This window comes from Corythoichthys intestinalis, chromosome 10, assembly GCF_030265065.1.
Source record: "Corythoichthys intestinalis isolate RoL2023-P3 chromosome 10, ASM3026506v1, whole genome shotgun sequence".
In the NCBI taxonomy this organism is placed as follows: Eukaryota; Metazoa; Chordata; class Actinopteri; order Syngnathiformes; family Syngnathidae; genus Corythoichthys; species Corythoichthys intestinalis.
In genome coordinates, this window is record NC_080404.1 from 44623453 (window position 1) to 44647099 (window position 23647).

Here is a 23647-nt window from a genome sequence, read left to right on the forward strand (position 1 = left end):
ATTTTTGTCAAATAAATGATTTTGAAAACCGCCAATAGTGTTATTTTTGCCTTATTAAAACAATTTCTCGTTTTCGTAAACCATTTAACTTTATTTGTAGCGTTGTCTCTTAGCAACATGACTCTTGGTTTACAGCTTCATTTCACAACAGTAGCGAATAAACCAACTTGTGGAAATTGCATTATTCATAGTATTGTTATTATAACGTGGCTCCTGTCGGTGGGACGAGTTTTTTCAGCACATATTTGGTAAGTATAATTTTATTTAGGTTTTTTTCGGAAAATGTTTTCTCTGACGAGTGACGAAACCGAGTAAAGGTAGGAGCTGATGGACCATTCAGGTTCAAAAATAATAATTGGACAAAACAAATCCAAGTCCGTTGCTGAAAGTATCACCAACAGCGTCACCAACTAAAAATATTTGAACTTACAGATGTATGTAAAGAAATTGTCAATTTGGAAAAGTGGCGCATAAAACCAATGGCAGTGACCTCCGTGTCTTAAAGTGTTTCGTAAATTACGAGTTGATTTGAAGGCAACGCGAGTCCCACAAATTTAGCTAGCATTAGCGATGCCCTTAGCCACCGATAGGACGTCTCAGCATCAGCATCATCGATTTTCAATGACAAAACACGCGCAGATATATTTTACTGTACGAATCTTCAGGTGAAGACCTCATTGGCAGCAGATAAGTATGCAAATGATGTAGTGTGCGTGTATTATTTTCTTCCTGGATTGATTTTGCAGAGAAGATGTTAAATTTGGTACAGTATTGTACAGTAGATATACTCGGCCTGTTAGCATCATCTCAATATCAGTGTGACGATGTAGATATAAGAATGCTGAGAAATCCTGTTGTTATAAAATACTGCTTTTCTTGCTGTAACTGCAATTTAAGATAACAGTTAAGAATACTTACTGTAGTAGGGGACATCAAATCCTTTTGGGGGTGAATGTTGCATAACAGACATCTTGAGCTTTTTAATAATAAGCTTCCCCCCCTGTGTCAGTCATATAACCCCGTAATATTTTTAAAATGGCAATAGGGTGCGCCCTAAATTAATGAGTGATCTTTTTTTCTGGTCAGAGATGAGTCGCTGCTCCTTGGACAACAACAACTTTCCCTTCGACAACAATGTTCTAGTTCTGGACATGGTGCTGGGCTCCCTCTGGGGACTGTCCCAGCCAATAGACTGGGATAGTGTGGCCAAAATTGTGCCAAGCTTCACTCCCAAGGAGGTAAATACATTTTTCCAGGGGTCTCAAACCTATTCCACAAAGGGGTCCTGCTGTGTATTCCAGCCGATTCAGAAAATACAGATTAACCAATGAGGTTTGTACTGAGACAAGATTGGTGAAAAGGTGTCGTCTTGTTCAGATGAAATGAAAACCTGCACCCACCGAGCTCATGAGCTTTGTATCGCATATCATATCGTATCGTGAGGTACCAAGAGGTTCCCACTCCTATTAGCAAGTTCACAAAGTTTAATGTTAATGTTAATGTGTCTGATGCAGGTTGGACTTTCAGTACTAAAACTAGTGGTGTTTCCCCCACCTCCACAACATTCACGTCTTTTTACATTACTTACAATGGCTGCTGCTGGCCCCAAAAAAACCTTCTAATATCCCTGCTCTTCAAATGGGGCGGCATGTTGTCGACATGAATCTGTCGGGGCTGCGTGTGTGGCTGGAGTGGGTGGGGTCGGTCAAGTCATCAGCAAATCAAACGTGCGTTTGAGGGGAAAAAATGGACCGGCACATTCAGCAAGTGAAAGGGATAAATGTAAGTCTAAACACAATGGAAATAATTCACTTAATCATGGAATGGTCTATTCTATCCTTACAACATATGGGAACACATTCTAAATTACCTATATAACTGAACTCATTATATATAATGCAAATAACGTTGCTTAAAAGTTGGTGGGGACAATTTGAACATCCTGAATAGTCGTAGTGTTATGTCCATACCGTCCCTATGCAAACCTACGCCCTTGCCCCTGCATTATTTGAAGGCGTCCGCCTGCTTGTGATTGCCTCACAACATGCCATGTGGTTTCTATGTTTTAGTGCGCACTTCGCTTTGAGGAGTTAAAAAGTTGTGGAGGTCTTCCTCAATTGGACGACCATTGTAATGCAGTCATAACAGGAGTGCCCTCGGATGTGGTGTCAACTGTACTGAACACTGGTCAGGCAGTGGAGACGGGAAGTCATCATCGTGCCAGTAACGGTACAGGTACTTCTACTAAAAGACTTCTTTACTATTGCCTTGACTTACAGTTATCATTCTTACACCTGTCATCATCTATGTACTATTACATACAGATAAATTACAAATCTCTTTGTATTTTCTGTCCGCACAGGTCGCAAATCAACACTCTCAGGAAGTATTTGTTCTTCTGAAAGGAAAGATAAAAAGGCTTTGAGCGAGGATGCCGAAAAACCTCCCAAACAAAGAGAGTAAGATGGATTTTCCTTGTATTCACAGTAGGATATTATTTGCAATCCAAGGCTCACGATAACCATGATCTCACTTTATGGCAATGCAACAATTAATAGAAAAACAAGCTCTTTTATCCTTCTGCTGTGAATTGGAATGAGTTTGTCACTAGTAGACGTCCAATCCATTTGAACTGGGAGGGTGGCAGCGAATGAACCTATCGAGTAGAACATAATATTTAATCAGACAATGATTTAAATAAAAAATAAATATGTAAATGTAAAGTAAAATAAATTAAGGGTCATTCAGGGGCCACTATGGTCCTAAGGCCCAGGACAACATACCCGGTTTCCCCCCCTACCCCCTGTCGACTAAGACAGTGGTCCCCAACTTTTTTTGGACCACGGACCGGTATGATTTGGGTCTTTTTTTCACGGACCGGTGTTCTGTCAAATTTTGCACCCTTATAAAATTTAAGCTCCCAAAGCTTTTGTGGCGGTGAAAAAAGCCCTCTTTAATATTCAGTTGGACTCTCAATGATATCCAACGGTGCTAAAAAACTATTTATGAACATCAGTGGTGTCCAAACTATTCCACATAGGGCCGCAGTGGGTGCTCGATTTCATTCCTACAAAACAAGACGACATCTTTTCACCAATCTGGTGTCTCACCAGTGTTATCAGTTGACTGCAGTCAGGTGCTGCTTGTTTTAGCACAAACTTCATTGGTTAAACTGTCTGTGCTCGATTGGTAGGAACAAAAACCAGGACCCACAGCGGCCTTTGAGGACAGGTTTGGACACCCATGATTAACATCATTAACAGACATGTGCAACACAAAAATGGCGTAAATTCATGCTTAACGACATGGCGAAGATGCTAAGTGAGAGAGCTGCATGCAGTTGTTGTGTGCAGCTAACATGGCAAATGTAAGTTAATATTCCTTTCTTTAAAGAAAGTTTGTAGTGTGTACTTTGGAATCTGCATTCGCGGTCATTTTTAACGTTATGCGCATGCCAAATTTGTCAGAACACCAGCAATGTGCGGCAGAAAAATACAGCAAATATAAAATAAAATTTGTTTTTAGCCCTGTCGTGTTAATTGCAGGGAAAATACATCTCACCCGTGGAATCAGTGAGAAGCCCGAGCTTGTTTCGTTTTAGACGAGATGGTCCCGAGATGGGAGAGTGAGAGAAGCCCGCTTCACAAAGATATGATGTTGGAAATTGTAGCACAGTTTTCAGCGCTCTCCTGGCTATGTCAGGATATTCCAAAATGACTTTAATCTAGAACCTCGGTAGAGTTGTTGTCTCAAATGTACGTTTAAGGTCGCCGTGATTTGCGATCTCTACAAGCAGATATTCCTGTTGCACAGACATGCTCGAATCACTCGGTTTATTCACATACGGGTCACGAATCCACCTTAGCATTTCGTGGGTCTTTAGTGATTGGGAAGTAGCATAGATTTTGTTTTCTTCAAAGCTGTAGGCTCATCTTCTGGCTCGTCAGGTTCCCTTTTTCCTGTAGAAAATCTGTCCAAAGACGTCTGTTTTTCAGTCATTCTAGTGTGGGGGCTAATTATTTCCGGGAACAAATGTGATGGGCGACGACCTACGTCATACATTATTATCAAGGCCAAGCGCACATAGATATACAAAACAAGATGTACTGCTAACAGTCCAATCAATGCATTTCTATGACGACCTCCTATCCTGTAGTTGTATGTACTATATCTAGAGTAGACAGAGGTATTGGTGAGTTAAGCGGCACAGGCCAAAGTCAATCGGCCAGAATGCTGTCGTTAATAAATTATTTATTATTTCTGCGCAGCCCTGTACCAAATGCGCCGCGGACCGGTCCGCATTGGTGCAACTAATTACTACTTACCTCTGTTAAACAGTGACACCTTTTTAAAACGACATTGATTCCTGGCGGGACCATGTCGATAACTTTTTGGGTTACAAAGTACAGTATTGCGAAATACAGTGGTACCTCTACTTACGAATGTCTCTACATTAGGGCTGGGCGATATGGCCTTAAGTACGTATCACGATAAATTGAGCAGATTTACCTTGGTAACGATAAATGACGATAAATTCTCCCAAGCGGACTGTTATATAATTTGAAAATTTGAATCAATGCATGGAATACAAATTAACCATTTCTCGTTAAATTTATTTACCAGCTTTCAGTTTAACAATTGCACATGCAGTCTAAACATTAAGTATTAAAAAAATCTTGTAAACAATAAGAATTCTAGTGTGAACATTTATAACAGCTTGTATGACTTGAAAAATGTACAACATTATAAAAATCAATATGACGACTGTGCAAACATGTCATTCTAACACAAATGACTTGCAGCTTTAACAGTACACTTCAGACAACTTATTGGTAATGGCTGCTGTGACATAATTATTCAACACAAGTGTTTACGTCAAGGTTTCAGGTTTTTTTTTTTCCCCCGAAACATTTTTTAATACATGCACCCCCCCACACAGACACAACCAGATTAAATCAGTATTGCTCTGATGCCAATGAAATATTTAAGGTTTTATGATGGCAGAATAAAGCAAACACATACAGAAAAATAGCTGTGGCCATTAAACTGTCATATTATATATAGGCTTCACTGTTGGATTATACTTTAGGCTGAGTGCTTTACCATCATGAAAGCTTTCAGAGAAATCACACAGAGATGCCAAATAACGCGACATAATGATTGCTACATGAAGTCCGTGCCCAGTCCACTCATTAATTTCAGCCGTTTCGACAAGGTTAGAGCCGCTATCCGACTCTTTCGCGTTCATTTGTAGCCGCTGTTAGCTGCTAGCGTTAGCCTGTAGCTTGGCTACCAGAAGAAAGCACTAAAAGCATCCTCTCCTGAAATCGTGAGAACCAGGGAGGACAGCGGGTGAAAGCCCGCCTGGAACCCGCCAAGAGTTTACTTAACGTCGGGTGAAAGTTTGGCGAAGGTAACTTAAGCCCGACTCCATCCTGTTTACTTGTAGCGTTAGCCGCTGGCGTTAGCCTACCGGTGTAGCCGAACCAACACCGGGCTTCTGTTTGTTTGGCTTCCTGAAAACCACGTGACTCCATACGTAAGCACACTCTCTGCTTTCTTAAAGGGGAATGAACATGGCCGAACAACACAGAGTCAAAGCGGGATGAAAAGACTATATTTTCTTGTTTTATTAAATTACCAAATTTGCCGACATGTTCAAAATTACGTCGGTCATCGTGAAGAATTTCGGTGACGGTAAATTTTCGGTTTACCGCCCTGCTCTACTCTACATACATAATTTTCAGGTTTGGACAAGCCTTTACGGGAAATTATTGCCTCTTGTTATGAAAGAAATTTCAGTATACGAAAAGCAAAACTACAGTATGGCTGGTGGTCACAGCTCCAGGAATTTACTGAATTTAACATACTTATAGCTGTTCTGCCATTGGCTGTTACTTAGCATTCCTGGCATCCAATTGGTTTAGACGGACCTCTACTGTATGTGTGTATCCCAGCGTCCTCTTTATTCGTCCCTCGTGTTTCGACAGCTTTACATGAGTGTATTAACTTTTTTTCTTTACTCTACTCTTGTTTTTTTTACATTATGCACAACTCAGATTTTATTTTTATTGTGCAATAATCTAATCTTAATTAACTAGTGCTGCAACGATTAATCGATTAGCTTGAGTAATTCGATTAGAAAAAAAGCTTCAAATCAAATTTTGCTGCTTCGAGTATTCGTTTAGTTAGAGTGGCATTGTAATGGTTTCTTTTGAAAGTGTTTGTATTTAGCTTTATTGATTTAGGTGGATACGCTGACCCTGCTCCCTGTTAAGACCAACGTAAGGTTTTTGTTTGGGCTAATATGTTTGTTTAAGCATTTGGAATTTAGTTTATAGGTAGGTTTAGCCATTTTTTGCTGGAAAATATGTTTAACGATTTGTTAAGAGCATTGTAAAAAAAAAAAAAAAAAAAAAGCATTTAAGCTAGCGGACTTTTGCTGCGTAAGTTAGCCAATTGTTCTCTTGTTGTATTTAGGTCCTCATTTATTTATTTTTTTTATACCGTTTGAGGCTAAGCGCAGGTATTTTATTTTATTTTTTTAAATGAAAGTGCATGGTTTAAAGTGACACTCGGGAATTTTATTTTGTAGTCGCATTTAACCCTTTATTGCCAAATGTATCACATTTGATACACCTAAAATTTCATGATTTTGAGAGTAATTCAGAATTTTGACATTTCTTTTTGAAAAAAAAAATATGGATGCAAGTCATCTGCAGGTTCCTTGAGGAAAAAAAAACAGGATTTAGCTATGGTTATAGATATTAGAGCGCTTATTACACATATTCATTTTGGCATTTCTTTTTACAAATTTGAAGAAAAGGTTTTATTAGGACCTTATTTTTCAAATTTTGGGATTTTCTGATAATTGCTTCATGTTGCAGGTCTTTAAGGGTTAATGCTCTTTTGAAAGCGCAATCTTAGCAAGCCTTTTGTTTTACATTTCCTAAAATTTATCCTGCAACGCATTTAATGTTCCTAATTCGATTACTCGATTATTCAAATTAACTAGTTGATAGATTAATCGACGACTAAAATAATCGATAGCTACAGCCCTATTTGTAACATGTATTTGTTACATGTTTTGATGCATTATAAAAAAAATGTATGTCTGAATTTTGGGAGGCTTGGAACGGATTAGGGCATTTACATGGAAAACACGTCTTTACATACAGAATTTTCAAGTTACGAAACTACTTCCAGAACCTATTAATTTCTTAAGTAGAGGTACCACTGTATCACCTTTTCGATATATTGTCACACCCCTTATTCACAGTGCTGCTTAAATGGCACAACGTCAAGTAGTGATGCAAAATTGTCTCCACACAGTCCCAACATGGTTATCCACGTGTGTGACGAGACCAAGAACCTGAAGCAGGATTTCACGTGTCCCAGAGATCTTCTAGTCAAAGAGATGCGCTACTTTGCCGAGTATTTGTCCGTGGACTCGCAGAGATGGGAAGAAGTGGACATCTCGGTTCACTGCGACGTTCAGATCTTCGACTGGCTCATGAACTACGTCAGGAGGAACTCCTCCAAGGACAAACCTCGGCTCGGTAAAATCCTCCTGGGAATTCTTCCGGTTTACATATTCCACACAGGAGTAAATGTGGCTTGACTTATTGTTGTGTTTGGTGGGTCACTGTTGTGTGCGTCACGTGTTGTCGGTTGGTCATTTGGTGTTTGTCGGTTACAGAGCCCAGCAATGTGATCTCAATCCTGATCTCCTCCGAGTTCTTGAAGATGGACACGTTAGTAAGTGCGGTGATGTGCAAGGCCGGGTTATGGGTGTTGATTTTCGAGCGCCTTGTTTTTCCCGATCCAAGCAAAAGCCGAGCAAAATCTTTACGAATGTTTGGAAGCCCTTTTTTGTCATGCTGGTGTTGCATTGGAAAAAGTAACAGTAGTTCTTGTAGAATTTAGCCTCAAAGACTTGAAGACAATTATCCACAAATTGTACACCATCGCAGTGTTGTTTTTGGCGGCCCTTTTAAATTTCGTCTTGGTCTTAGTCTTTTAGACGATAATACTGATTAGTCTTAGTCATATTTTAGTCATCTCAAAATGTGTTTGTCTTCGTTTAGTTTTTGTTGACAAAAACACTAATTTCGTCTAGTTTTAGTCGACGTATACTACAAATCTTTTCGTCTTTAGAATTCTAAAAAATTTGCTCCAAAATAAATAAATAAATAAATAAAGGTTTACAATAGGGCTGTCAAAATTATCGCGTTAACGGGCGGTAATCAATTTTTTAAATTAATCATGTTAAAATATTTGACGCAAGTAACGCACATGCCCCGCTCAAACAGATAGTGTTCACTTGTTACTTGTTTTTTGGTGTTTGGCGCCCTCTGCTGGCGCTTGGATCCAACTGAATTTATGTGTTACACCATGAGTGAGCATGGTGTAATTATTGACATCAATAATGGCGAGCTACTAGCTTATTTTTCGATTGAAAATTTTACAAATTTTAATAAAACGAAAACATTAAGAGGGGTTTTAATATAAAATTTCTATAACATTTATCTTTTAAGAACTACAAGGTCTTTCTATCCATAAGAGAATGTTAATAATGTTAATGCCATCTTGTTGATTTACAAATACAGTACTTATGTACCATATGTTGAATGTATATATCCGTCTTTTGTCTTATCTTTCGATTCCAACAATTATTTACAGAAAAATGTGGCATATTTTATAGATGGTTTAAATTGCGATTAATTACGATTAATTCATTTTTAAGCTGTAATTAACTCCATTAAAAATTTTAATCGTTTGACAGCCCTAGTTTACAACTATTTCGAATGAACAGTGACAGACGAGCACATAATGTAGCATCTACAAGGACAACGCCAACTTGGTGATAATACACACTCAGCAGGAAAAAAGTACTTTATTTTCAATTAATTATACCCCATATACTGTATGTAAAAAAAAAAAAAGTTGTCCAAAAGTTTAAGAGGACGCTCACCTTAGCGCTACGACTCCAAGTTACATTTAGTGTGTGATGATCATGCAGCACAGACCTTTAAAGGCTATAGCAACATTGCATCTTGTCTCTGGCCAAGATAAGAAAACAAATTTTACCGTGTGTGCAAGCCTTGAGAGGAGAGGACACTGGCGGGTTGGGGGTGGTTGGCGCAGCACATCAAATGAGTAACACAACCAGACACTGCTACGATGCATGCTCACTACTTGTAAAATTTCACACCTTGTGAACATTTTCGTCTCGTTCTAGTCTCCTCAGATGAAAACTGGCATTCGTCTCGTTATTTTTAAGTCCCCTAAAACAGCTCGTTAGCTCGTTATTGTCTACTCGTCGTCATGAAAAAAGTTAGTTGACGAAATATTTTCGTTATTGTCATGGTTGACGAAAACAACACTGTACTATTGTCAAGAATGAAAAAAAGAATCTTAAAAATTCAGACGATATATTGCTTGGATGAAAATTGTGCGCCTTACTCTACATTTATGTGTTCATGGTCATTAGGTTAGACCAGTGGTTCTTAACCTTGGCAAAGGTACCGAACCCCACAAGTTTCAAATGTGGATTCACCGAACCCTTCGAAAATAGATAACATAATAGACAACAAGATTTTTCAAATTCAAAACCAATATATCTAAGCTAGCAAGCGAATAATTTAGCAAATTCCCGTTCAAAATTCCTCCCATTTTGAGAGCATGTTTTATAAACAGGTCAAAATTTGAGATCCCCCTCCCAATTGGTCTGTTGTATTCTCTCATGCCAATGTGAGTCAACCTTCCATTTAGCATATACTTCATAATGTATTGACGGGGCGCGGGGCCGATAAATAGGGGGCCTGCATTGTTGGCGAGGCCGTCAAAGCTGACCGAGTAGAATCACAGACAAAGAGCTTTTTTAGTTGAAAATTCTTGTGAATAAATGCTTAAATCCCCAAATTCTTTATAGATATAGATGTAAAACAGTCTCGATTCTTGGTTAAAAGAAAAAAAAAAAAAGTGCAGTTAGCGTTTATTTTACGTAAAAATGTCGAAGTACAATGCTAGTCTGTTAGTGAATGCAGCTAGCGGACGCCTGATGTAAACAGAGTTTTCCGTTGAAAATTCTTGTGAATAAATGCTTAAATCCTCAAATTCTTTATAGATATGGACATAAAACAGTTTTGATTCTTAGTTAAAAGCAAAACAAACAAAAAACGTGCAGTTAGCGTTTATTTTACGTAAATATGTCTACGTTTAATGCTAGTATGATAGTGAATGTAGCTAGCGGCCGCCTGATGTAAACAGAGCTTTTCCGGTGACAATTCTTGTGAATAAATGCTTAAATCCCCAAATTCTTAATAGATATGGACGTAAAACAGTCTCGATTCTTGGTTAAAAGCAAAAAAAAAAAAGTGCAGTTAGCGTTTATTTTACGTAAAAATGTCGAAGTACAATGCTAGTCTGTTAGTGAATGTAACTAGCGGACGCCTGATGTAAACAGAGTTTTCCGTTGAAAATTCTTGTGAATAAATGCTTAAATCCTCAAATTCTTTATAGATATGGACATAAAACAGTCTTGATTCTTAGTTAGAAGCAAAACAAAAACAAAACAAAAAAACGTGCAGTTAGCGTTTATTTTACGTAAATATGTCTACGTTTAATGCTAGTATGATAGTGAATGTAGCTAGCGGCCGCCTGATGTAAACAGAGCTTTTCCGGTGACAATTCTTGTGAATAAATGCTTAAATCCCCAAATTCTTAATAGATATGGACGTAAAACAGTCTCGATTCTTGGTTAAAAGCAAAAAAAAAAAGTGCAGTTAGCGTTTATTTTACGTAAAAATGTCGAAGTACAATGCTAGTCTGTTAGTGAATGTAACTAGCGGACGCCTGATGTAAACAGAGTTGTCCGTTGAAAATTCTTGTGAATAAATGCTTAAATCCTCAAATTCTTTATAGATATGGACATAAAACAGTCTCGATTCTTAGTTAAAAGCAAAAAAAAACAAAAAACAAAAAAACATGCAGTTAGCGTTTATTTCACGTAAATATGTCTACGTATAATGCTAGTATGGTAGTGAATGTAGCTAGCGGCCGCCTGATGTAAACAGAGCTTTTCCGGTGACAATTCTTGTGAATAAATGCTTAAATCCCCAAATTCTTAATAGATATGGACGTAAAACAGTCTCGATTCTTGGTTAAAAGCAAAAAAAAAAAGTGCAGTTAGCGTTTATTTTACGTAAAAATGTCGAAGTACAATGCTAGTCTGTTAGTGAATGTAACTAGCGGACGCCTGATGTAAACAGAGTTTTCCGTTGAAAATTCTTGTGAATAAATGCTTAAATCCTCAAATTCTTTATAGATATGGACATAAAACAGTCTTGATTCTTAGTTAGAAGCAAAACAAAAACAAAACAAAAAAACGTGCAGTTAGCGTTTATTTTACGTAAATATGTCTACGTTTAATGCTAGTATGATAGTGAATGTAGCTAGCGGCCGCCTGATGTAAACAGAGCTTTTCCGGTGACAATTCTTGTGAATAAATGCTTAAATCCCCAAATTCTTAATAGATATGGACGTAAAACAGTCTCGATTCTTGGTTAAAAGCAAAAAAAAAAAGTGCAGTTAGCGTTTATTTTACGTAAAAATGTCGAAGTACAATGCTAGTCTGTTAGTGAATGTAACTAGCGGACGCCTGATGTAAACAGAGTTTTCCATTGAAAATTCTTGTGAATAAATGCTTAAATCCTCAAATTCTTTATAGATATGGACATAAAACAGTCTTGATTCTTAGTTAGAAGCAAAACAAAAACAAAACAAAAAAACGTGCAGTTAGCGTTTATTTTACGTAAATATGTCTACGTTTAATGCTAGTATGATAGTGAATGTAGGTAGCGGCCGCCTGATGTAAACAGAGCTTTTCCGGTGACAATTCTTGTGAATAAATGCTTAAATCCCTGAATTCTTTATAGATATGGACATAAAACAGTCTCGATTCTTGGTTAAAAGAAAAAAAAATGTGCAGTTAGCATTTATTTTATGTAAATATTGCGAACTATAATGCCAATGCAGTAGCAGCTAATTTCTCCCATTGATTTTTTTTGCACGTTTCAAAATGTATGCATGGTACGAAAAATATACCGTAATAATTCCTGTGACAATCCTTCCTGTTTGCGTGCGGTACAGCTATCGTACTTTTTCAATAGAACTCTGGCATTAGATCGCTGCGTTCGTGTGTTTTTGAATAGCTCCTCTTGATGTGGGTGGCCCCCTACTTGAATGCGAGGCGCAGTGCATGACCGATCTGAGCCGTCAATACATTATGAAGTCTATGCACTGAGCAAACCAGTTCCTCCTCCCATAAGATTGAGGACTAGCATTTAAAAGAAATGGATTAAGCCTGTAAATTGGGCGCAAACCAGTCTAAAAAGCCACTTTGCCTGGATTTAACGTACGAAAATAGGGCTCTGCGTTTCTTACCTTCGCTAAACCCCTTGGACTTAATCACCGAACCCCTGGGGTTCGATCGAAACCTGGTTAAGAACCACTGGGTTAGACCTTGGACAAATTTTTAGCTCTAGTGATGTGGAAGTGAATTTTTTTATGGGTATCTGGAAATGACGTGAAAAAGTAGAAGTTTACACAGTAAAGACATTTATGAAAGCATCAATTCAAGCCTAGAATGGAATTTTTACACGACTGAGAAATGATTTTTGACATCAAATTGTTAAAAATTATATATGTATTTTTATATTCATTCCTCCATACTGCTTAGTGCTTATCCTCACAAAGGTAATTTTGTCCTTAAGTAGGCATATAAGTATGAATCTAGTTATTCTTCTACATTTTGGTCTTCACATTTGGTATTTATATAGTCATGTTGGAGCTTTTATTGTATCGTACAATGTAAGAACTGATTTGCATTTTGCGTCAATCTATGCAGGTAGAGGAGTGTATCCAGTACTGTCACAAACACATGAGCGCCATCGTTGCCACGCCCTGCAGCATGAACTGCATCAACAGTAATTTGGTATCACGGATCGCCGAACTCTTCAACCACAACGAGGCAGACGACGTTAGGGACAAGAAAGATAAGTTCAAAAGGTAATGTCGATTATTATCAACTTTCTACACCACGTGTCCTCATTTGTACTTATTTTGTCCTGTTGAGCTGTTTGTTGATACAGATAGGTGAAAATGAGTGTTTTTGTCTTTTTTATGTCTCTCCTCACTTTATAAAGCAAATTGTTCCAAAAGAAGATCGAACTACTCTTTGACCCGAACTACAAGAATCGAGATTCGCCAAGAAATGCCTCAACCCTCTACAGGTGAAAAGTGAAACATTTTGAGCTCAATTTTGCCACTTGTGTACCCAACACTCAGTAATAATCCAACTGCTACCACTGAAAACAAAATAAACCAGTTCCAGATGACCTAAAATATATGCAGTCGGGCAAATAAGTATTTAGTCAACCACTAATTGTGCAAGTTCTCCAACTTGAAAATATTAGAGAGGCCTGTAATTGTCAACACGGGTAAACCTCAACCATGAGAGACAGAATGTGGGGGGAAAAAAACGAAAATCACTTTGTTTGATTTTTAAAGAATTTATTTGCAAATCTTGGTGGAAAATAAGTATTTGGTCAATACCAAAAGTTCATCTCAATACTTTGTTATGTACCCTTTGTTGGCAATAACGGAGACCAAACGTTTTCTGTAACTCTTCACAAGCTTTTCACACTCTGTTGCTGGTATTTTAGCCCATTCCTCCATGCAGATCTCCTCTAGAGCAATGATGTTTTGGGGCTGTCGTTGGGCAACACGGACTTTCAACTCCCTCCACAGATTTTCTATGAGGTTGAGATTTGGAGACTGGCTACGCCACTCCAGGACCTTGATATGCTTCTTACGAAGCCACTCCTTTGTTGCCCTGGATGTGTGTTTGGGATCATTGTCATGCTGAAAGACCCAGCCACATCTAATCTTCAATGCCCTTGCGGATGGAAGGAGATTTTCACTCAAAATCTCTCGATACATGGCCCCATTCATTCTTTCCTTTACACAGATCAGTCGTCCTGGTCCCTTTGCAGAAAAACAGCCCCAAAGCATGATGTTTCCCCCCCCCATGATTCACAGCGTGTATGGTGTTCTCCGGATGCAATTCAGTATTCTTTCTCCTCCAAACACGAAAACCTGTGTTTCTACCAAAAAATTTGGTTTCATCTGACCATAACACATTCTCCCAGTCCTCTTCTAGATCATCCAAATGCTCTCTAGTGAACCGCAGACGGGCCTGGACGTGTACTGGCTTCGGCAGGGGGACACGTCTGGCAGTGCAGGATTTGAGTCCCTGGCGGCGCATTGTGTTACTGATTGTAGCCTTTGTTACTGTGGTCCCAGCTCTCTGTAGGTCATTCAGTAGGTCCCACCGTGTGGTTCTGGGATTTTTGCTCACCGTTCTTGTTATCATTTTGACGTCACGGGGTGAGATCTTGCATGGAGCCCGAGATCGAGGGAGATTATCAGTGGTCTTGTATGTCTTCCATTTTCTAATAATTGCTCCCACAGTTGATTTCTTTACACCAAGCATTTTACCTTTTGCAGATTCAGTCTTCCCAGCCTGGTGCAGGTCTCCAATTTTGTCTCTGGTGTCCTTCGACAGCTCTTTGGTCTTGGCCATAGTTGACTTTGGAGTGTGACTGACTGAGTTTGTGGACAAGTGTCTTTTATACCGATAATGAGTTAAAACATGTGCCATTAATACAGGTAACGAGTGGAGCCTCGTTAGACCTCGTTAAAAGAAGTTAGACCTCTTTGACAGTCAGAAATCTTGCTTGTTTGTAGGTGACCAAATACGTATTTTCCGCTCTAATTTGGAAATAAATTATTTAAAAATCAAACAATGTGATTTTCTGTTTTTTTCCACATTCTGTCTCTCATGGTTGAGGTTTAGCCATTTTGACAATTACAGGCCTCTCCAATCTTTTCAAGTAGGAGAACTTGCACAATTGGTGGTTGACTAAATACTTATTTGCACCACTGTAGATCCTTCATGGCGATCTAGCAAATCCAGCATGTTGAAAGAAAATGGTATCTTTGCTAACATCCTAATCATAGAAGCAGGCTTGTCTGTGATGATCAATTAGCATGTAAGCAAAAATACAATTTTCCTTCAATGTGTATTTTGGTCCAAGGCCATTATGTGTTTGGTAGAGCATCAGTAAAAATTTATAGTCTATCCTTTGTGATTTCATGACCAACATGGTCCATTTTCCTTGTATTTGTGGGGGAAGATAAATTTTGAACAAGAGGGCATTTAAAATAAATAAATAAACCCCTAAACCCTAACTCGAGTTGAGAGCATGAGAGAGCATAATTAAAGACACCATGATTTTAAGTAACGAGATATTATCGCGTACTTACCTTGTTTCGCTCCAAAAACTCTTTGTAGCATGTCTCACCGAGTGTCAAGACACAGCTGTGAATGGCCAAAGCCGGACTTTTGGGGCATTTTATTGGTGAAACACTGTAATTTACCAAGGGTCGCAATGCAGAAATCGCAGACATCAAGGAGTGGTCGAGATTTTCTTTTTCAAATATTTACCCTTTTAAACGTTTTTCTTTTCAATTTTTCTTTGTTTGGATCGATTATTTATCATCTAAAATATCAGGGAAAATGCGACAGTAACAAAAAAAATACAATTAAGCGATAGTTTTGAGGTGGATATCCGTGACCTATTTACAGACTATTTTTTTCATTGTGCCATAATTTGTTTAAAAGTTTAAAATATACGAGTGAATGGTTTTATAGTCTTTTTTTTTTTTTTTTTTTTTTTACTAAATACTAGACATCAATTAATGATTCAAAGCTAATAATGATAGACATTTCGAATAATAAATATAATTTCTTACTGTTATGGCGGCAAGCCGTTAATGTGGATCCAAAACACAGACCAGGAGATCAATAGAGCAAATGTTTGTATTTAATGAGTACAACAAAGGGAGCACGCTAGGAAACGCGAGTATAACAAGGTACAACTTAGAGAGCACGCTAGGAAACGCGAATATAACAAGTACAACTTAGGGAGCACGCTAGAAAACGCGAATATAACAAGTACAACTTAGGGAGCACGCTAGAAAACACGAATATAACAAGTACAACTTAGGGAGCACGCTAGAAAACGCGAGTATAACAAAATATAACTAAGAGAGCACCCAAGATGGCGTGAATATAACCGAGTACAAAATCCTAACTACAAAATCCAAAAGAGCACAAAAGTAAATAAGATCAAACCAGAACACGACCGAAGAACGTCGGGAAGCACCGAGGATGACGATGAGCACACAGCGGTAAGCAAGGCAGGTAACAAGCATATGCAATAGTCCGACACTTGTGTATGGTGACAGGACTCCTTAAATAATAAGTGCTCCTGATGCGTCGCAGGTGTGTTGTGCAGCCCCGCCCATCTAGTTGATTCATGTGCTGGAATGAAAGAAAAATAACTGAGAAGGCACACAAACGTGACACTTACCTTCTTTTTATGGCTGGGTTGAAACAAAAGGGGTTGCGCGGTGTCTGTAAATGGGAGTCTCCAGGGTAAAACGGACAAATTAAAATAGTTCGGGGGCTTAATGCACCATGAAACTGCAATGGCAGCATATAGACATATTGTTCTATCAAACACAACAGTTCTTTTGGCTTAAACTACAGCAGTTTATTTTAAAGAGGGGTGCAAGAGCAAAAACTTCTTTTTCAGCCTTGTCTGTGTTTTCCGCCATATTTATGTTTTTCTGCTTCATGCTCGTCCAGCCTCTCACTCTCCCTCCTGCTGCTTTTCTTGGTCAGCAGGCAGCTGGAGTTTGCTTGTTAAAGTTAACGATGATTGACAGGCAGCGGGAGTTTGCTTGTTAAAGGTAACGATGATTGAAAGGCGTTCAAGCATTGATCTTGCCAGAGAAGCTAGGTAGCGCTACCTTCAAGGCGCCGAATGTGTCAATCATTGTTTAGCTTGTTAAACACAAGCGGTAATGTGCTGTGGCAACTAATTTTGTGTGGGTAAATAAGCGGCTGTTCTCAGCAGCGTGAGCAGATTTGAGTAGACTCACTCAATGAAGCATTTCATTAAGACAAGCATTTTCCTACATTATTCTTGTTTTTAAAAAAACGCATTATGAATGCGGCACAGTGGGACAGTAATATGTTTAAAACTTTTTTTTAACAACACTTTTTATTCTGTATCGTATAGTGACTCGGTATTGGCAGAGAGTGACTTGGACTCGGGTGGAAAAATGGGTGATTGGGACATCTCTACTATAGACTAGTATGAATGGTGCTTAGTAAGTTTATTAGACCACCTATTCTAAATAGACAGGCTAGCATCATGAAGGGATTGCCATTTTAAATACGAATCAGCCATGAGTTTGAGAGCCAATAGACCCTACTCACATGACGTCACAACCACGCCTCCGCGCCATATTGTCCGTCAGCTCGTCGGGTTTAAGCATTACCGCTACGTAAATTCCTCCTATTATGGCGTGTTTTTCTGCTCGTTAACATTAATAATCAAAATGGTGAAGGCGTGTGTGGTTAGGGTTAGTTGCAATAACAGAGAAGATAGACGGAGAGACTTTAAGTTCTACCGTATTCTGAGAGACCCGGAGAAGAGAGCGAGATGGACTGCTGCAATTCGACAAGAAAACTGGGCACCAAACGATCACTACAGATTATGTAGTAGTCATTTTATATCTGGTAAGATGCATTTAATATATATTTAGAGGGTTTTGGGCTGACAACCACAATTAAGATCATTGCGAGGCTAATCGCCGACAACATACAGTTTCAAATTCAAGATGCTTTTTTCTTCCACCATCATTATTTATTGAATAATATTTAGCTGGTACCAAGTGAAAGAAGTTAAACAGGTGTGTCCAAACCATTTGCAAAGGGGGCCAGATTTGGTGTGGTAAAAATGCGGGGGGCTACCTTGGCTGATTTACATAGAACAATATATTTAAACAAATTTTAGCAAGCCCTTCTGTGTGTCACATTTGCTTTATAATTTTTTTAATTCATAATTTCAACAATCTCGTCTTTGTGGCGTTCTCTTTCGACACTCGGGCTCTTGCGAAATACTGCTGCTGTGAAATTAAACTAGCTTCAAGTTGCTATAATTTCTCGCTGCGTATCTTCCCTGTAATGTTGTGTACATGTCAGCGTGTCTTGTTTGGTAATATTGCGTCACATCGAACTCTTTGAAAACAGTGACTGTCTCTTTGCAAATGAGGCAGACACAGTTGTTGCGTGTTTTATTGAAGAAATAGTCCAATATCCACCTATCCTTGAAGCGTCGGCCATCGCAGTCAACTTTTTTTTTATTGATTGTCGCCATTTTAGAAAATTGGAAGTAAAGGGTCACATGGGGTAATGTTGCTTAGAGTGAGTGCTGCTCTTAAAGTTTTTCAAACTTTCGTGAGAATAGGCTGATTTTGTGTGGACAAGATAGTTGTAGATATCAGGGTAGCAGATGTCAGGCAGAGAGGGCGAAGACAGCGGGTCGAAAAATATCGATTTAGGCATCAAATATGGATCTGGCGAATGGGTAGACTGAAGCTTTTCCACATAACGCCTTTTATGCAACGCGTCCAATGAGTTTACAGCGTCTGAAAGCACCGGGGCTTCCATGGATTGCACTATAAATTGCACCACAAATTGAAACCATTGAGAATACGGATAAACACTGACGGACAATATGGCGGCCGGATACAACGACACGTCATTCTGTGACGTTGGTGAGTAGGGTCTTTTGGGCTTCACTGAAAAAGTTGAAATCATTCATTTCAAGCCTAATATTCAACCACAATCACATTTATTTCTGTTCAGGAAGTGTAGAAAAAAATCCATTATTTTTCCACATTTAGGTGTGGTCTCTGCTTGAAGATGCTGACTGATGACACACAGAGGAAGATTTCTTGTGTTCCAGGCACGATCAACATTGACTCTAATGGAGAGATTGTCTACACACATTCAAGGTATGACCGAGCATCTTTTCGGCTCCGCCTCAGTCACGCGCCACTCTGTAATCTTTTTCTGTTTGTGCAGACAAAAGAACTGGGATGCCAACGAATACATTAGCAGCCTGTACGAGGAGCTCAAGTCATGGGTTCTGGTCTACTGGAGAATCTGGGGAACTGTCAACTGTCTGACCTGCTCCCGTTGTCAGCAGGTTTGCCTATATGAGGAGAAGAATCCAGTTGGAATGATTGGTTTATTCTCTTTTTCTCACATGTAGGAGTTCATATGTGCTGAATTGACCCGTTGCCGGTACCACCCGGAAAGTGTGACGTACCCCGGCACCGGCTCAGGGATGGACAAAAGCTGGAACGGTACGGGAATTTACCCCTGTTGTAACCAGACGGTACTGCGCTTTGATCCAACCGGGATGCCAAAGGTACAATAGACAGTCATTGAAGTATGACTTTATGTCAGTTTATCAGTGTCACGACCGTAAATGCGTGCATACTCAGGGTTGTCGAATGCGAGACCACATCGTAAACGTGCCAAATGAGGACGAGTGTGACGAAGTCATGTCGGCTCAGACCAGAGTTCTCAATGACCTGCTGCTGCACAGAGACGCTGTGTGTGTGTCTGACTCCATACTTGCCGATAGGTGAGTGTATAGTTTAGAATGTTTATAGTTTGGTTATATTTAGTTTAGATCGGGTTTTTTTTTCTACAAACATAGTTTTAATTAGATTTTAAAATGAATTTAGTAGTTTTTATTAGTTTTTATTTTTGTCAGGCATAGGATTCACCTGAAAAAAATTCAACAAAAGATAATTTTTTCAAAAACATGTATTCAGCCATTTTGGAAATAATTGATCTTGTGGATAAAATATGAAGATGAATATGATAAAATGAGTTTTTCACTAGTAGAAATCCAGTCCATTTGAACTCGAAGAGCTGACAATGACCTGCAACTTAGGCCATGTCTACACCTAGCAGGGTTTTTTAAAACCAAGGATAATGCCCTATTACGTCGGGAAAAATTGACATCCACACCAGCACGTTTGTAGAAAGAACAAAAAATCACTCATTTTTAACTCATTTGCTCCGAAAAACGTATAAATACGTTCTATTTTTAATTGTTTCAGTGTCCCAAAGACGTATTTATACGTCTTTTACGTTTTTTGTTTTTGTTTTTGTTTTTTTACAAGAGACATCTCTGGGTTCTGATTCAATTTAGCTCCAAAGCACAAAGCTGAAAATCCATTTTAAAGCAATAAAACTGGCGACTGGAGGGCAGTAGCGCATTTGGTGAGACCCGCAACCCGATTCAACGGCAACGAACGGCCGGGCCGCACGGCCAGAGCGCCGGCGGAAGACGACCGAATGACGTCCAGGTTTCTAGGCGGCGGATGACCGAGCAGAACAACCTAGAGGACACCCGGGATGCCAGGCGCTGGACGACCGAGCAGAACAACCAGGACCGCCAGTGCAGCGGACGATGCCGTTGAGTCCATGCTGCTCGCCGAGCAGACCCCGCAGAGACTCAAAAAAAAAAAAATCAATCTTTATGAGACAGGCGGCGATGAGGGAAAAGTTTACCCGGCTGTCAAAGCCACAACAGTGTCATCTCTCAGTTAGTTATGTGTAAATTAGGGCTGTCAAAATTATCGCGATAACGAGCGGTAATTAATTTTTTAAATTAATCCCGTTAAAATATTTGACACAATTAGCGCACAAATGCCCCGCTCAAACAGATTAAAATGAGAGCACAGTGAAAGGTGTACTTGTTGTGTTTTTCGGAGTTTTGCCGCCCTCTGCTGGCGCTTGGGTGCGACTGATTTTATAGGCTTCAGCACCCACGAGCATTGTGTAAGTAATTATTGACATCAACAATGGCGGGCTACTAGTTTATTTTTTGATTGAAAATTTTACAAATTTTATTAAAACGAAAACATGAAGAGGGGTTTTGATATAAAATTTCTATAACTTGTACTAACATTTATCTTTTAAGAACTACAAGTCTTTCTATCCATGGATCGCTTTAACAGAATGTTAATAATGGTAATGCCATCTTGTTGATTTATTGTTATAATAAAGAAATACAGTACTTATGTACCGTATGTTGAATGTATATATCCATCTTGTGTCTTATCTTTCCATTCCAACAATAATTTACAGAAAAATATAGCATATTTTATAGATGGTTTGAATTGCGATTAATTGCGATTAATTACGATTAATTAATTTTTAAGCTGTCGTTAACTCGATTAAAAATTTTAATCGTTTGACACCCCTAGTGTAAATAAACAGTTACTTTGCTATCAAAAGCTCTGTTTGTCTTGTTGTTTATGTTATTTTGTAAAAGGAAAACATTATTCAGATGTTTGGGATGTAACTAAAGCAAAAAATAACTGTGTTAAAGTCAAAGTTATGTTTGAAATGTATGCTTTCACAAAAAGCTCAATTTCTCTGTTTTTTATTCAGAAATTGGAAAATTGCTCAAACTAAGCTATTTTCTAAGGCTGCTTTCTAAAGAATGGAAAAATATATGAACTAACTTTTTTTCCTGCTGAAAGAAGAGAGTTTAATCTTTCTTTTGGTGGGTTCCATGTTTATGTAGCAATAGAACAGAATTTTCTGTGGGCCTTGCAAAATCAGTCAAAATCCAGTAAAACGGCCGGGAGCGAAGGGGGTTGCACCGGTGAAAATGGCTGGGAGTGAATGAGTTAAGTACATTCATAACAATGCGTGAAAAATAATTTTCCATCATACCTCCATCCCTCACATGTGTTCTTCAATATGAAAAACTGCAAGAGTTTGTAAATTATTGGAAGCAAAAAAGCACCTGTCAAATTTACTCAAAATGTAAATATTGGTCTCCTGTGACGTAAGAACACAGTTTGTCGCAGTCAGTGACGTTTCCACAGTTAAATCTGCGGTTATCAGTGTCCACATGATGGCGCCACAAACGCAGAATTCGCACCTCTTCACTTTGGATGCAGTTTTTAAGAACCCTCGTTTAAATGTGCGTGTGTATGTGGAAGATACGCCAAATTGAAGAAAAAGTTCTTCTTTTTGCCAAATACCCTTCTACTAATAGACATGGCCTTATTTTGTTGGAGCATAACTGTTCTAGTAAAGCGCTGAAGACACACATTCACCATTCATCAAAAGCCGTGAATATGGTAAATAGTCCAAAAAAAATAGAGTAACTCAAATGTTTTGTCATTTTTAGGTTTTGGCATTTAGTTTGGGTTCGTTAATGAAAATAACCTTGGTATGTAGCAAACATATATCAGCGGTCTCCAACCTTTTTTTGCACCACGGACCATAGTGATGTTGGCCTTTTTTCATGGACCAGCAATGTGTGTTGAAAATTACAGTAAATATAATATAATATGACAGGGGTAGAAATTAACATTAAGTGCAGGGAAAGTGTAACTCATCATACACTGGATCAGCCTTTTTTAACAACGGCCTTTCCCAAGACTTGACAGCAAATATCCTTGGTCGCGAGCATAATGAGTTCTCCGATAGTGAACGGTTTCTTGGCTTTAGCAATATAGTTCTCCACAAGGTATGATGCTATCAGTGCATTGACTATTGTTTTCTCATTTGCTTGCTTTTAGCCACATATTATACAGAATGGACTTGGTTGTAGGGTCCTCTTCTGGCTCAACAGGTGGCCTTTTCCCCGTAAAAAAGCTATCCAAAGACATCGTTGCCCGCAGCACACATCCAACAGCAGCTAATGTTACTGTTTACATTGACTGACACTGGGCTGCTCTATGTGTCAAACACCCCAGTAATGGCGGCCAACCACTAGAGGGCGATGTAAACAAATCTCGAGTCGGATTAGTCAATAGAGTAGAAAGGCATGTTGCTGTGTCAAGAGGCACAGCCCAGATTGTGGTCGTTAACAAATTTATTATTATTTCTCTGTGGCCCGGTAGCAAATACGCCACGTCCCAGTGATTGGGGATCACTGGTATTTATGATATTTTTAATCATGCTCTGTGTGTTAGAAGTGAAGAGTGCCCAACCAACATGGAGAAGGACTGTGAAATCCTCTTGGAGCCAGCACTCCTCAGAAACCAAAGAGGAGAATTAAGCACTGTAAGTCCTTCTCACTTTCTCTTTTATATTTCTCTTTTCCTATTTTTCTGACTGGTTCTTTCTCTTTTAACCAGTTTTCTCTTTTAAAAAACTGGAGTCTGCAACTGGTAGGACTGCTTACTTATATATGACCGAAAAAATTCCGGTACTCCCTAAACTGCAGATTCATCTTGTACGTAATCTAGTGCTGTACGATATACCGTAATTTTCCGAATATAACGCGCACTTTTTTCCCCCAAATCAACTTGTAAAATCATGGTGCACATTATAAACGGGTACATGGATGGAGACAGAAATATATATATATTACATATATATTTCTAGGCGGCACGGTGGCTGAGTGGTTAGCACGTCTGCCTCACAGTTCTGAGATCAAGGGTTCAATCGGCCTTCTTGTGTGGAGTTTGCATGTTCTCCCCGTGCCTGCGTGGGTTTCCTCCGGGAACTCCGGTTTCCTCCCACATCCCAAAAACATGCATGGTAGGCTGATTGAACACTCTAAATTGTCCGTAGGTGTGAGTTTGTGCGTGAATGGTTGTATGTCTCCTTGTGCCCTGC

The 23647-nt window shown here is 38.9% G+C and overlaps 1 protein-coding gene across 6 annotated transcripts in view; it reads left to right on the top strand.

Moving 5' to 3' along the window:
- Positions 1-568: 568 nt before the first annotated feature.
- Positions 569-23647, top strand: part of sanbr (SANT and BTB domain regulator of CSR) — a 38137-nt gene continuing 15058 nt past the window's right edge. The window contains exons 1-14 of one of the 6 annotated variants that reach the window (XM_057848920.1): positions 569-691; positions 1087-1238; positions 2070-2235; positions 2363-2459; positions 7333-7559; positions 7700-7758; positions 12911-13071; positions 13209-13295; positions 18886-18996; positions 19067-19190; positions 19257-19415; positions 19492-19634; positions 23002-23089; positions 23164-23196. In XM_057848920.1, coding sequence (XP_057704903.1) covers positions 1089-1238; positions 2070-2235; positions 2363-2459; positions 7333-7559; positions 7700-7758; positions 12911-13071; positions 13209-13295; positions 18886-18996; positions 19067-19190; positions 19257-19415; positions 19492-19634; positions 23002-23089; positions 23164-23196 — 1605 coding nt within the window. In that variant the 5' untranslated portion in view covers positions 569-691; positions 1087-1088. Of the gene's footprint in view, positions 692-1086; positions 1239-2069; positions 2236-2362; positions 2460-7332; positions 7560-7699; positions 7759-12910; positions 13072-13208; positions 13296-18885; positions 18997-19066; positions 19191-19256; positions 19416-19491; positions 19635-22998; positions 23090-23163; positions 23197-23647 lie in introns of all 6 variants that reach the window. The other 5 variants (XM_057848921.1, XM_057848918.1, XM_057848919.1 and 2 more) reach the window with 5 other exon arrangements.